The sequence below is a fragment of the Lates calcarifer genome, linkage group LG1 (assembly GCF_001640805.2).
Source record: "Lates calcarifer isolate ASB-BC8 linkage group LG1, TLL_Latcal_v3, whole genome shotgun sequence".
Taxonomy (NCBI): domain Eukaryota; kingdom Metazoa; phylum Chordata; class Actinopteri; family Centropomidae; genus Lates; species Lates calcarifer.
In genome coordinates, this window is record NC_066833.1 from 20011075 (window position 1) to 20027222 (window position 16148).

The 16148-nt window shown below is 41.2% G+C and overlaps 1 protein-coding gene across 1 annotated transcript; it reads left to right on the forward strand.

Annotated features, from left to right (window-relative positions):
• The first annotated feature begins 628 nt into the window (after nucleotides 1-628).
• On the forward strand, nucleotides 629-13454 carry zgc:162707 (UPF0524 protein C3orf70 homolog B). The gene is made up of 2 exons (XM_018702468.2): nucleotides 629-1267; nucleotides 10935-13454. Exons 1-2 carry the CDS (start codon nucleotides 1084-1086, stop codon nucleotides 11627-11629), a joined length of 879 nt encoding a protein of 292 aa, XP_018557984.1. The 5' UTR covers nucleotides 629-1083; the 3' UTR covers nucleotides 11630-13454.
• Nucleotides 13455-16148: the final 2694 nt, after the last annotated feature.

The following is a 16148-nucleotide window of genomic DNA, read 5'->3' on the forward strand; positions in this document are numbered from 1 at the left end:
TGCGAGCTTTAAGTTCATTATAGTTTCATAATTTCTGGAGGAGAAATGTGAAAAAAGTTCTCTCTCTCTCTCTCTCTCTCTCTCCTCTCTCTCTCTCTCTCTCTCTCTCTCTCTGTGTGTGTGTGTGTGTGTGTGTGTGTGTGTGTGTGTGTGTGTGTGGAGAGAGAGAGAGCTTTCTATTTTCTGCTGACTCAGCTACAGCGGTGACAGAGGAGAGCAGCTGAGGCACACGACTCTCAAGTGCTTTTATATAAATCAATGGCTCATTCCAGAGTAAATCTCACGCCCAGCAGTGAGCAGATGTTAGGGCTGCCATCTAGCGGCTGAAGGGCTCCTGACTGAGCAGCTGGATTATAATGTAATACACTGTGTGCTCCATATTCGTCTGCAACTACATAATTTCTTTAACCTTTCCTTGTTTCACTGAAAGGTTTTTGTATACGACACGAGTACAAATTCCTACCAAACTGATATAATTTTATTAGTGTGATGTAATTTTATTAATCTAATCTGGAAATATTTCCCACGAGTGAATATTTTTAGGTGAATCGGTCGATGTGTTCATTTCGGATCCAGACCGTGGTGGTTTTGAAGTTTTTGGAGGAGCTGATGAAAGCCTGGGTGTGTGTTTGAAGCGCGCAGAGCAGCTGGCTTTGTGTTTGTGGACTCCTCCCGTTGTGTGATGAAGTTCAGATGCGCGCCGTTGTTCCGTACGCGCGTCACCGCCAGCGCACAGAGGAGCTTTCCCGACGCGAGAGGAGGATGACAGAGAGATGTGTGGATCACGACCGTGGGAGGCTCAGAATGTGACACTACGCCTCGCCAATTGACGCCTTTCTTTGTAATGAACACTAACCCAGCTGCTCTGGATTCGGAAATCAAGCAACGTCTTTCGCGTCCGACTCCGAGGTGAGAAGCTGCCCGGAGCTGCGTGGAACGTAAACCTCGGTTCGGTCCCTCACGGTTATGTTGTAGTTTACCCGGACGAGGCTGTGTGTGTTGTGTGTGTGTGTGTGTCTTGTAGGTTTTTTTTTTTTTTTTTTTTTTTTTTTGGTTTTTGTTTTTGATCCAGGAAATGTTGGCATGGCCGCCTCGGGAGCACATAAGTGTCCAAAGAGTGAGAAGTTGGACGAGGCGCAGGCTTTGGCCAAGAGCTGCGCAGGAAGACCAGACTTCCTGCCTTGTGATGGACTCTCCATCTGCGCTACGCACAGCCACGGGAAGTGTTTCAAGCTGCACTGGTGCTGCCACTTGGGCTGGTGTCACTGTAAGTTTGTTTAATATGGTTTAATAGCTCTCTGTATTACCACAAATATATCTCACTGTCAGTGTTATGGCAAAATATGCTGGGTATTTGGTACTCACGGCCATGTTATGAACGTAGAGGCGTCAGTTCACTGTAAGAACACACTCATACAGTACAGCGACAAACAAGGGCAAAATGTAGCAGATATTGATAAACTATCACAAAATGTATAATGTGAACCATCATCCAAGGTTATGTAAAGGTTGGACCTCTCCTCAGCTGACTCCCCAGACGCACTCAAAAACCCTAAAACTTTACCCCCCAAAAAATAATAATAATTTTACTGCCTTATTTGTATTATTTGCACAAACATCGAGGTGAAACTCATATAATCAGAGTCAAACCTTCAGATAGATCCCTCTAAAATGAATAGTTTATGTGGTCTAAACAATGGCGGATGAAAAATTCATGAGCAGGGGATATGAATGTTGCAGGTCATTGTTCATGTGTTTGACATTATTTATCAGATTTGACTTGTTTTGGAGACAGTGCTAAATTTTGATATTCAGCCCAAACTGTCGGTATATACTCTACATAAAGTTTAAGGTAGCTCTTGAGAATTTACAGTCCTCTAGCATTCATAATGTGCCTCTTCAGGGTGTTTGTCTTAATGATACATTAAAGATATTACGTTGATTTGATTCTCTTTCTGTAAATTAAATTTATAACTAATACATTTTAAAGCATTTAGGAGTCTAAAACAAATAACTAAAAAATAATCTTAATTTCTGATATTCCTCTGCCTTTCAATTCACTTTGTATCAAGCTCCAAGTAGTCTAAGAATGGGGCTTATAGGCTTTCCTGCTTATAATCAGTCTGTTTTACCCCTTATCAAGACACCATCCTTCAAAAGAGAGTCTGCACACATCTCGCCCATCATAAATACGAGAGCACAGGTGTATATTTTCCAAAACATCAAAAGAATTGCACAAGCACACACACACAAAACTGACTGAATCCACCATTAGCCTCCACTTTCTTCACGGTTACTGGAAATACTTCATGACGTGCATGTCAACATCACGCACTTGAATCATCACTTTCATTTCTGCTTTAAAAGTCTTGGGATGTTCTGTATTTTTGTTATTGTCAACAAATCCCATGACTTGACTTCACTTGCGCTCAAAAACTATTTAAAAAAAAAACCCAACAGATTATTCCTTCATTTCAGCAAACATGGGCACAGTTTGTTTCGAGTCAATCCCACAGATGTCCTCCTAAGTGCTGTAAACACTCACCAGGGCCCCAAATGTGTATTAATCCACAGCTGAAAACAGTCCCAAGAAATGTGCTATTCATTCCTTTATGCTTAACATTTACTGAAAACTATAGTGCTCAGCTGTTTTAGGAAAAAAAAAAACTGAGCCTTTTGGGCTGAGAGCTACAGACATTAAGAAAAATGTAGATTAAAAGTGCAAGTAGATTTTCTGCTTTTGACCACAAGAACCACACAATGTCAAGCAGTTAGACAAAATCAGCAGCTATTCTTCAGTCATAGGCCACATATTAAATGAATTCTATAGTATTAAGATAATACAATTTATATTGACCGTTAAATTATTGGTAGAGCACAGGGCTGCACCTCCACTTAAACATGGACAATTTTCTTTTCACTTTGAGCAGTGACATTTTCAACACCCGTGTACCTCAGACATTTTCGCTCCATTTGAACCTTTCTCAACCTGACACTTTGACAATACCACCGAATCCCAATAGATGTGCTTAAACCTGACAGGATGGTCCGTCTCTTTGTGTCGCCCTAAGTTACCCCCATCACTGGCTGCCCTGAAAATCCTCAGATCAGTGTAAAACACAATCACCATCCTACTCTGCACCAGTCAATCGGGGCTTATAGTGTGCAACTGCACAAGTCACATTGTAATCTTTGCCATGTAATCATTGGATTTAGATGCCTGCCTCCGTTCGGAATGAGCCAAGTGATTTGAAATATCTGATGTGGCAGAAAAATGATGAGTTCTGTCCAGTGTTTATTATGAGCCACATCCGGGATTTGTGATTCTGGGCGAAGTCTGCTCAGCGTTACATCATTTGTAAACATTTAGACTAGCTCCTTCTTTCCGCTTTGACATATTTATCACTTAGACTGGAAAGGTTTTGTGCAGATGGACATTTTTTTACCCATTATTTCCATTATATCCATGCATGTTATGCCAACAAGAGAGATCCAGCCTCATCACAATGGAGCTTCTCACCTTCACCTTACTTTCCACTGTAATTCACAGGCTCCCCTTGCATGCACCACAGTGAGAGTAAACCAGCTTAGACTGCTGAATCAGGCAGAACCAGGACACCCAGTGAGAAAAGTATAGCAGTGTGCTTCTGCATGCAATGCCTGCCTGCTCTGCTTGGCTCACACCCTTCTTTCTAGAGATGCATAATAGGGCTAGATTCAAAATAGTGACATGTTGTTACACCCTTATCTTGTTCTTTTTCCATTTTGAACGTGGCTATGACTGTTGCCTGGAGTACAAACTTGTTCTGAAGCTGATAATTGTGCATTCACCACGGGGAGCCTAGATAGACTGCCTTTTTAATTACATTTTTAATAGGTTTCCAGGGAAAGAAATACAAAAGGTCACTTGGCTCAGCATTTAAATTCTCAAACACAAATTATTTCTGTTTTCTTACCTGTAGAGTGGTATGGGGTAATTACCTGTGACTTCATTCCTGGCTTCTCCTATTTCCTACATGCCATTGCAAACCGAATGGCTGTAAAATGCCGCTTTCTGTACTCAGAGGACAGAAATCATCCTTGCAGGTGAAAGAAAGTAAATGATGTTGTTACTTTGATGACCTTCTAGCAATTTCTACTTAGTCATAGCTTTGTTGAAAGCTTCGGGCAGAGAAAAAAATTTGGAAAACTGGAATTGAATGTAGGCGGAGGCAGTGTTCCCAGCTGGTGACAACATCCAAGCCTCTCATTAGTGGTAATTAGCTGTGTTTAGTGTCATCGCCAATATGTCATGTCTGATGAGGGTTTTTGCTCACAGCAGCACTGGAACCACCTGGTATGAATGTATTTTTTTTTTTCTGTCTCTTTATCCTCTACTAACTGATTACAATTACTAGGCAGAGCAATGAATTACTCATTAAGAAAATCTAACAAAGTCTAATGACTCCTGAACAGTCTTGTCAGTCTGTTCGTGTTCTGTCAGCTCTAATTTTGTATTCAACAACTTGTACTTCTGTTGTAGATGGAAAGAAAGTGGGATCTGTCTGTCAGACTTCCTCTGCAGTCTCGTCTGTCACACCACACAGCTGTAGCTTGCAAATCTTTTGAAAGGGAAATATGGAGGCTTATTCAATAAAGCCCTGACCTTTATTGATTTATTTGGTGACCAATTCAAAATTCACTGCAGTGCTGAATCTTAAAAAGCTTCACCCACTATTAAAGGATCAATATATTGTCAGCACAGGCCTGAGGGGCTGTTTTTTTTTTTTGATCGACCGTTCACGTTTTGGGAACTGCAGCGCTTCGACCAATTTAACTGCTGGTCCCCCGGCGATGGAAGCAGATCAGCACCAAGGCAAAAGTTTTCTCATGTTTTAAAGGATAGGTTTGAATTCTCTCAAAATTCCCTTAATGCAATACCACTTTCCCCCTTTGTGTTACTATTGCCTCATCCCAGCTCAGAACGGAAACCACTGTCTGAAAAAACACAAAGAGGATGAGGACTTGATTGTAACTTTGTCATTCACTCACTTGATTTTGCCACATCTACAGGTGACAGTAGATGCGTTGTACTGAAAAGAGAGCAAACAGCCTTGCTGTTTTTCCGCTGCGTTCCATGTCTGGTGTTAAAATGCTACTTCTAAGATGGTTTTCTGTCATAATTACATGTTCACAACAGCTCTCTAGCTCCCTCCAGTATGCATTAGTGACGAGACCAACAATTTTCACAGGAAGACATTTTGTCATGTCATATAATAGCAGTAATATTATATATAGCAGTAATATTCCTCATGCTCGTTCACTGTCGTGGCTTACAGGGAACATTGGAATAAAACACAGCAGTTGTTGCTGTTAGTAACATATGCACTTTTCCTGCTATGACAAGTCAAAATGTCTGCTGCGGAAAAATCCTGTTCCTTGCTAACCGATACTGTAGGCGAGTTAAGCATCAATTGATCACTGTATCAGTGAATTTTACAAACAGCCATCACTGGAGCAACGCAGTACACACTTTTTGTATGATTGTTTCTAAAGTCAAACAGGTCTCCTTCAATAAATTAGTGTTGCATTAGGATAGACTTGAAGAAATCTGAACCTTTCCTTTAAGGCTTGTTACAGGAGTTAAAGCCAAATGTTTGTGATGGAAAAACAGTTTGAAGGCTTGCATTTTCTCACTGTGGTGACAGACTAAACATTGCATTTCGAACTGGCTGTAAGTCAGTAACAGCCCCTGTCCCTGAAACAGGAAACAGGAAAGGAGTTTCTATGATGCTGCGTCAGACCATCCCCTTTGCTGAAACCTGAAACTTATGTTGCTGCCCCAGCTGCAGCCCCTTTGTTGGACAGATTTAAACACAAAGAGCAGCGGATGTGCGACCAGACAGTATCCACCAGCCAAATGGGTAGAGCAGCTGTTATGAAGAATGCTAACAATCTGCTAAGATCGTTTATTTTGTTCACCTGATTTTGCCAACATGCTGCTTTGAACTGAAATGTGGCATTTAGAGTATCAGTGTGCACATAAAGACTGCTGGTTTTGGCTCAAATATGCAAAAAAAAAAACTGTGGGGGTTGTTAATGACTCAGTCTCTACTGAGGCTTTGATATAAGCTGATATTAAAGTGACATAATCCATGAGAGACAGTCGTGCTCATTCATTTCGACTGCATGTTTGGCTTGTCAACAATGAACCTCAAGCTGCAAGTATTGTCCTTCCAGCTGCAGCCTGAAGGGGCGAGAGCAGAGCGAAAATTTGGACAGAGTTATGTTGAATCTCCGTGAAAGAGATTGAGAGACTGATGAGCTGCATGCTGCATTATTCAGAGAGACCATCTCCCGTATTAAACCGTGCAGTCATCAGCCAGGCAACGGCCCAGGAGAGAGCAGAGGAGGCTTTCAAGATGGACAGGGGTGGTAGCAGAGGAGTTGGAGCTCCTCCTCCACTCCTCCACTCGCTCCTCTAGAGACTGTGACTTCCTAGGGATGAGTTGCCTGCTCTCCCATTTTCTCATTAACCTCTTGCTGGACACTCTTGATTTGCACCATAAATGTCTTTTAAAAACATGTCCTGGATATATATAACATCGTCAATCTTCTTGTTCCAACTCTTTAATTAAGTCAAACGATTCTTACGCTGACTAAAATAATTCATCCCAAGCTTTGCTAATTTACAGTATGTAGTAGATATTTTGTGATATGTTCTTATCTCTGGACACCTTTCTCTGCATTTCCACAAGCAGAGTCTGTTCCCTAGCTGTCAAGTAGAGGAGGAGTCACCTCAACGGCTTTTAACTGTAGAAATTATGCATTCATAATCACATTTTTGGATAGAAGAGTTGTTATTTTCTTTTTGATACATCCAACAGCCTCATTTACATTGCCTTTAGTCAGCGATCTCCTACAACTCCTCAGTCAACTTGTTGCTTTTAGTGGCATTTAATTATAACGCAATGAAAGGAAGCAAAGTGAAGAATAACATAGGAGTCATTCTCCTTTGTCAAAGTGCAACATGTCCTGTGGCGGCATATTATTCTGGTCTATTGAGGCCGCAATCAGTGGAAAACGTGTCTGTGTTTCCTCTGCTGATGAGTTGTCTCAGACTGACTGTAAATAACTGAGTGTTTGATTCTGTAGCACTGACTCAAAAACCTGACTTTTACTGTTGATTCTTCAGATGGCTGATTTTTATTTTTATTTTTTTAATTCTGTCAATCACCATTGTAGCAAGGCTAGAAATGTCTTGTGACATCACGCTGTCTGTGTTTGACCAGTTATCTCGAGGAACAAGAAATACATAGCAAAACAACAAGAGGGACGAGAAGTGTTAGACCCATCACCAGTTTCTCACAATTTTAAGGTCAATTTGTTATAAACCGTCACTACTCAGGAATAATCTGGTGATATAACATTTTTTTCATATTGTAAACAAAGCCTAAATGAGGAACTGATCCTACTAACAAGTCTGTGTGGACAAAGACTGATAAAGATCATTACTGCTGTTCTTTAAGTGTTGTCTAAACAATTTAACACAGCAATGAACCACTGGGCTGGGTGATGTGTTTCTACCATCACAAACACACACACTGCAGTTAATTTTGATACAATCCAATACACACACACACACACACACACACACACACACACAACTTCCTGGTTCTGTAAATACTAAAACCTGTATAAATGTGTATTAATCCACAGCTGAAAATAGTCGCTAACAAAACATGCTATTTACTCCTGTTTGCATCACATTAGCTAAAAACAAGAGTGACCATCTTTTTAGGAACTTCCTAATCTAATTAGTGATCATTAGTATTAGTGTCCTATTTCTTCAGCATGAAATAATGGGCTCAGGGTTCAGTGGTGCAGATGGGGTATGACAGTCAGGAAAATTGAGACATGGACTCAAGTGTTGTTGGTTTTGGCCTTTAATATGTTTTAGAATAGGTTTAATATTTTTGGCATTATCCTTCACGGAAAATTTTCTTAACCTACAACTAAGAATTGAGATTTGGCTTAATTTCTCTTTGTATGATAAACTTTGCTAATTTTGCTTTTGTTGTTGGGACATCTGGTCCTTATTAGTATGGAAATACAAACACACACACACACACACACACACACACACAGGGCAGAGGGAGAGCGAGCAGAGGCCGCCTTACAGCTGACATTGTCATGCAATGGCCTCAGCAATGGGCAACACAGAGGGGTAGAGTAACAACTGAATATCAATAAAGCTCCACTGACAGCACTCACTGGCTGTCAGTTACTGTTGGTTTCACTTCTCAGCGAACAGCCTGAACAGTAAAGCGACACTGAAGTCACACATTAGCTTCTGTCCTGCTTTGTTAAGATTTGTTGTTGTGCCCATCATTTACATTGTCCATTATTACTCCTGGTCGATACTATCTAAACGTTGAATGTATTTCACTTGTCATATAAATTTGCAAAGACAAATACATTGGTTACATTCATGTTAACTAGCTTGCAGTCGTCTTTCTTTTTCTTTCTTGGCACATTGCTACAGTGTTACCACTTCCTGCTGTTGATCACAGAAATAGTGTAAAACTACTGGTGAAATGTCACTTGCATGCTTGCATGATAAAAATAAATAAATAAAAACAGGGATCAGGAATCAGTTGTAAAAATATAGCTCCATAGCACTACTAGTGGTCAAAAAACTCCACAGGGTACCATTAAAGGATGTTGAAATGTTATGTTATTATATAATATGTAATAATAATATTTGTAACAGAACAGCATTTGTAATAATCTTAACTCAGAGTATTTTAGAGCATGCAGTCTAGGTATTAGAAAATAGAAAGTTGTGTTTTGCTGTTTTGCCTCACATAAAGATTCTCCTCTCTTCCTTTCTGTCAGACCATAATAAGTGAGATTAATCTCACACATAACACACTGTCCTCTTGAGCTCTGAGAAACAGTGATATTTCTAACTAAGTGCAAACTAATTCTGCATTCTGTAGCCATCTACAGACAGCCTGTGTTCCCTCTGCAGGGCTGCTGAGGACAACCAGTGTTGGTTTGGTGTTAGCTCCATATGCCTGTCTGTTTTGTTGTCTGCCTATGCATCTGTCTGTCCCCCAGTATTGCTCTCGGTATTTGAAACTGCAGATGGATGAATGCAATTAGATGTAATATGCTAAAAACTAAATGTCAACATGTTGCCCTCTACAGCTTTAGCTCTCATTTGTTGCCGCTATCTTGTCTGCCTGAATGCGCTCGTCTCAGTCTGAGCACGGGCCATTGAGCTTCTCTCATTAAAGAGAGGACGGCTACTTTTCCCCCTTTTGTCTGTATCAAAATTAGCTCCTGTGTTTTGTGTTAACAATGTTTGTGTAGCATACAGGCATCAAAGCTTCAGTCACAGCCTCTTTTAATCTCTTTACATTGGTGGATAGTAACGATGAGCTGGTCGTGTAAATTTTGTTAAAACTATTTTAGAACTGTGTAGCTGATTTAGCTCAAATGAATGTCTTTTCTGTGTGCGGGAAAAATGTCTCGTCAGCATTACAGACCCTCTTTGTCCATTGAGCGATGCAAAACAGAGCCACTTCTCCTATTTTGAAGTAGTTTGATGTTTTCGCCGTAACCTTGGAAAAGAGTTTGATTGAATGGGTCCCCCCCAGCCGGTGAAACAGAAGACAAGGACACAGAGTGAGAGGAAGTGATGCGTAGGCCTGTCATCTTCTGTAGTTTCTCCCTCTCTCTCCAGGGAGCCAGTTAAACACACATCTGAGCTATACTATTCAGGCAGCACGGCTCGGAGTTGGAGGCAGTGGGCTGCAAACAATGAGTAACATTCAGGAGCAGTCATTTTGCACACCACCAGTACATGATTTGCCAAAAGGGGAGGCATAACTCACACGGAAGATGTTGTAAATTTTTATATGAGTGTAGGCTTTCTGCAGAACAAACGTATTTATTCAAGGATTTATGTGACACTCTACAGCACATCATTACACCATTCTAATCCATTGCGTTAGCAATCCAGATGTAAATCACCACCAAATCATGATTTCTTAGCCGTAAGTGTTGTTGTATGGCCTTAATTCTATATGCCATTTTATCATTTTCGAACTGAGTCTTGCTTTAGTTTTTGAAGGGTCAGAAATGACTGATGCACTGCTCTGGATGTACTGAAATTTAAACGAGGTTTCACTCTGGCAGCAGCTCCTCCTCAGCTGGTGGTAGAAAAAAAGGTATTTTTGCCTTTGGCAGCAAAAAAACATTTTGTGAAGTGAAAATTGCCAACACCACTGAGAAAGCACGGATGATTGGTTATTATAGACACACTATATGCTCGCAGCCCAGCATTTGGCATCTTCAAAAATTATACCTTCACCTGAGACTGATTGAAAACATGTTTGTACACTTGTGACAATTTTTCTGACATGTATGTGTCATGTAACAGATAACAGAACAGGTAGCACAGGATGAAAGGTTAGAAGTTGTATTCTTATCACACTACACCTCTCTGTGTTGTTCTCCATCAATTCCTGAGGGAAATACCCGGCTCTTAAGTTGCTAATTGCTGCACTATGTTCACCAGCTATCTTACATTTGTCCAGCTGCTGTTTGGTGCTGAGCAGGTAGTGTGCTGAAAAAGCTGCCAGGTGATGAGAGTGAGCTGTAAAGTTGGAACTTGAATCAGTAAGCTAAAACATACAACTGCTCTTTACTGCTGAGAAGAACAGCAAATTTGGTTGATGATTATTATTATTATTTTTTTTGTGGGTTATTCACTGTGAGCGACAACTTTCATCCATTGATCTGTTGATCCATTGTCAATATAAACATATTGAATACAGCAGCTTTAAAATGAAAAAAAAAAGATCTGTGATTCTCTGCAGCCTAGTATTTTTCTAAACAATGCAAATGATTTTCCTTTTTTTCCTCCCCTCTCCCTCCTCCTTCAGGCAAATACGTGTACCAGCCCATGACCAATGTGTGCCAGCTGCCTAGTACAACCGTGCCACCTGTCGGCTCAGAGTACAGTAACACCATCGACCTGTCCGTCTCTCTGGCTGAGCGCTTCCTGAAGCTCGCCCCCTGCTTCCGGTCGCCACCTCACTTGGAGTCGCCCAAATACTGCGTCATCGCGGACCTGTTCGTGGACGACTACATTGTCAAACGCATCAGCGGGAAGATGTGCTACGTGCAGCGGCCCCCGCCCCCCTTACCAGAACCTCCTCATCCTCCCACTCCTCCCCCACCTGCTCCAGCTACACCTCAGAAGCCCCAGAATCCCGCTCAGCCTCGGCAACCGGTCAAGGCCGCGCTGCCCACCCAGCAAACGCCCGCCCCTGCGCCCGTGCAGCCAGTTCAGCAGGTGTACAGTGAACACAAACACCCCTCCCCTGTGGATAAGATAAAAGGCCCCAAAATGGACCACTGCTCCTCTCCATCCAGCTCCGAGGACTCCGGCATCAACGCGCTGGGTCTGCACTACCTGGAGTCCTGCGAGGAGGAGAGCGAGGAAGAGGACGACGACGAGTTGAGCACAGATGGAAACTCTAGCCCCGGAAGCCTCTGGGATCAAGACGACTGTTCTGTGCTTTCTCCATCCAAGTCTATGATAGAGATCATTGAAAAGATTGAAACAACTGTGTAACTCACACAACAACGGGGATCCCAGCTGAGCGGGAGCGTGATTTGCAGAGCTGAATCATATCAGACAATTGAGGATTTATCTTACATGAGTAGAAAACAAACCTCCTCACTAATAGCAGCAGGGCGTTGCCGGGTTGTTTTGAGTTTAATTTGTTTTCCCGCAGGTGGCCGAGGACTGTACGGTTCACATTCACACGCAGCCTCTGCTCTGTCCACATCCCCTGCACGGAGTGAATTTCTGGAACTTATTACAATAAAGGAAAATAAGGAAGCACAAGAATATCAAAACACATGCATGGTAGACCAAATAGACCTCTTGAACATGGAAACTGTACGGTGAAAAATCTGAAAATACAGAAGAATCTATAATAGGTGCACCTCCTTCACAGGAAAGTAGAAAAAGTGAGATATTTTTTTCAGAAATATCTCTTTAGGTATACATTACTGGAGATAAATTATCTGTGAACAAAGGTGATATAAATAGGATTCATGATGATAAGAGGCAGTTGAGTAATTCTTAGTTATCTGGCAATCGGACTTTATTCTAATCCAATATTCAAGTGGCAAATGAGTGTGCCATTTCTTGTTCTCTGGTCAGTGGCTCCACCCACATGCGTTAGTGATCCTGACACTTCAACATAATAACCACAAGGCCAGCTACCTCTCCCGTCCAAAAGCACATCAGCCTTTTTAACCCGTTAATTACTGAGCTCTGAGCTGCTGGGACAAGCCTGCTTTTATCATGTTAATAAAAAAAGGAATAAAAGAAATTGCCGGCCCACTGTCTGTCTGCACAACACGAGCGGCAGTTAAGTAGGTCAGTGTTCGACAATCAAGGATTACACAGAAGCACATTCCTATAATGTACCTGCCAGTGAGGACCAAGAATACTCTTGTACCTTCTAAAACCATTTAGCAGAGATTAACACAATGTTCTGACCACTGTTTTCTGGTCGAGCTGAACCGAACTGCAGCGCTGTTCAAGGTTAAGTGGGGCGTTAAACAAAACATGACTCATATTGACCTCTATTAGCAGCCAAGAAATTAAATAGCATGGACGTGTCTCTGGCACAGCTACAGTGGCAACAGTAGGAGTCACGTTGTCACAGCAGAGACTAGTAAAACACCCAGCGAAGTGGGATTATATCCAATATATACATATAAACTTATGAAATAATAAAGCTGCATTGTTATTTGCTTTCTGGGCTTGAGAGTGAAATGTCTTGTGGCGAGTCTGGGAAAGGTGTTCAGACTAGGTTAGACTTTATGTCACTGTTATTTTGTGCTATGTGGCAGGAAAATTCACTGAATGCACCTTTAGAAGAAGATAACAGTATGGAATAGGATGCTGCATAGGTGTTTTGATGTTGTGATGGACATGATGTTATAAGAAATACACACAAATATGAAATTAGTGAGATAGCCCATTATTAGTCAGTTAGTTAAATGAGGCTGGGCTGAGTTTTTGTTTTTTGTTTTTTTAATCCACAAAAATCACTAAAATGTTCACAGGTATGTATTGCTACAATGCTAAAAGCACTAGGTGTTAAAAAAAAGAAAGAAAAAGAAAAAAAAGAAGTCATTTTGCATGACTGCATTCATTTGCAGAGGTCCCTCATGTCAAAAATCTGTTTAACAAATTTGTGATTCAGAGTGTTCAATAAGCACAAATTCTGTATCTGTTCAAATTCAAATAAAATGTTTTTTATTCAGGACAGCCCCTGACTGTACACTGAACACAGTCCCTCTTAATAGAGTTTAAAATATGTCTTTTCTTCTTATTACTGTTATATTATTTTCATATGAATAAATATTAATGAAACTCACCTTTCTTTTTCTCCCTCAGTTTGAAATATGTGGACATTTTCCACAAAAAGAGTTGAAATCTTCTTTGAAATGCATTCAAACTTCCTGCGGCTGACACAGAGATGACTAATATTCTCATGAGATTCAGTGGAAGAGCAAAGCAAAGTGAGAGATACACTAAAATTGAGTCATTACCTTAGCTGTGGTGGTTTGTCTCGCCTGAAATGTCTTGAGGAATGTTCTTTGTTTTTGTTTTCCACCTTTCCTCCTTTGTAACCCCTACTCACTTTTGCTGCACTGCCATAGAGAAAGTGAGCTACTTGCAATGGAAAGGTTATGACTGGAGACCACTAAAAGATGACCTACGTCTCAGTTTTAGTATTGAGGGACCTGTACCTCAATTCGACTAGCGTGTTTCCTCTTATTGATCCACACCAACGACAGAGGCAGATTCCTGCCATGTCCTCTGGGCCTCTCTCCCAGACAGTCTTCTCCACACTTTGTCTAGCAGCTGATTTTATTTATAAGAGACCATGCAAGTGCCTTTCTCACCTTGACTTCGAGCTCAGATTGATTTCTCCTCGCTTCTCTTTTCTCCCTGCATTGTGTCTATTGATTCTTTGCACTCTGCTAGTGCGAAGAGGAAACCAAGGCCGGGATGAAATGCTAATCAGTTTATATAAATGTACATCACCTATTCTGCTTGGTGATGAAGAGGAGGAGTGTGCAGCTAGCTGCTGGAGAGCCGGCATGACAGCACAGAGTGGGAGAAGAGAAGAGAAAAGAAGAGAAAAAGAAAGAGAGTACAGCACATGGAGGGAGTGCAGCGACAGGCAAAGGAAAGGAAGCTCAATTAAAAGGATGATGATGCAAGCACATGTAAAGTCTTAGGATGGACTGTGCATGTGTGTGTGTGCGTGAGTGAGTGAGTGAGTAGGCAGGCACACATGGTTACATGTTCTTCAGCATTTTGAAATAATTTCCGTTTTTTGTTTTTTGTTTTTTTCTTTAAAGCCACGGACAGATTTCATGAAGAGATAGATCGCTGTTACTGTTAATCCCTCGCAGCAAAGTCATTCAATTGGCAGGCACTTTGAGCAGTGCAGAGCTCACAAACGCACACACACACACACACACACACACACACAAGACGATACACACCAAATCAAAAAACGCCCTTGTTCAAGGACTGCTTCACACGCAGGGCTGGCACAGCGCAAGTCACACAAGCTGCAAAGAGATGTTGTCAGTTCCACTTTTTTCTTTTGATGTGCATACAAAGACGTAACTCTCCTAAGGAGGTTTCCTTTTCATTTCACACAACTGCATTTCTCTCCAGAGGCCAGTTATTAAATGAACAAAACCCAAACACAAAATGAAAACATGGAGTGCCTCACCTGAGAAAGGGGAGAAGCATTATAGGTAGAATTGGGATTAGTGTCGTTCACAGACATGCTCTCAACATTAACCTTTAAACCATCACATTAGCATTTGTATTAGGAGATCATATTGCACCTTGTTGGTTTCATTCATTTTACTCAATTAAGCACTTAAGTACCTTCTGTTCTTCAAGCTATTTGTTTTTCTCTAAGGGTTTTCTCTAAAAAAGTGTGGTGCAAATAACGTTGTGTTTTCCTTCTTTTGTCTCATTTGTTCTTCCTTGCAGTGCACACAAGCATGCTGCAAATACCAGAAGCCAGTGACAGTGATTTGTGACGACAGCGCTGAGTAATTGTGTTGTGGGTAAGCACCATTAAATAGGCATAAAGCAGTACAATTTGTGTATAGTCATAAAATATAACAGCCTGTGTTAGAAGTTATTTGTAAGCTTTTAAATACACGTGTGCATGTAAGTGCCATATGATATCATATGAATGGAAAAAGATGTTTTTTGGGGGTGGGGGTTGTAATAATTAATACTACAATACACTCTAAAAAGTTAAATGTAATTTTAGTTTCAGATCTGTTTCAGGTAGGTAGTTTGTTTTGTTTGGTAGCATAGGGAAACCCAAGCATTCAAGGGTTAAACTCCACTGACTGAGCTCATGCTGTATCAAGCTTTGTTTAAATCCACAGAGCTTTATTTCAAACTCTTGTAGAGATCCCAGTTTTGGGGAAACGATCGAACAATTAAGCCATAAAAAACGAGTCTTGAGTATGAATATAACATCATTTAGCTGGAGGAAGCTGACGAATATACTGCAATCTTTTTTTTTTTCTTTTTTTCTTCACTTAAAGCTACCGGTAGGAAAATGTATGGGAGAAACCTGGAGAAACCTGGAGGTTAATGTATTTGTAATTTGACAGTCCACATCATAGAAATCCATATCAGCTCCCTACAGGGAACCAGCACCGTATTGCAGGTATACAGCTTTCTCATGTGGTCCATCTCTAATCAGAAACATTCAGAGCCAAACTTCAACAGCAGCACTCCATTTTCAAAAGGGGAATTTAAATGTCCAATTTACAACATAATATCCCTGCGATTGGCCTGATGCAGGCGGTGTGCAGTTAACAGGGGAAACCACCAGCAGGTTGCTGATAAACAATCAGACACATGGCTTTCCCTTGGCCGTCCTCAATGGATGATGGGTTTCTGATAAGCTCTAAAACGCCAGAGTGTCACCTGCAGTGCAGGTCCACACTCCCTGCCTGTAAAATATTCATTACTTTTTTTCCCCCCGTCACTGTCTGCCCTCGTCTTTGAAAATGGA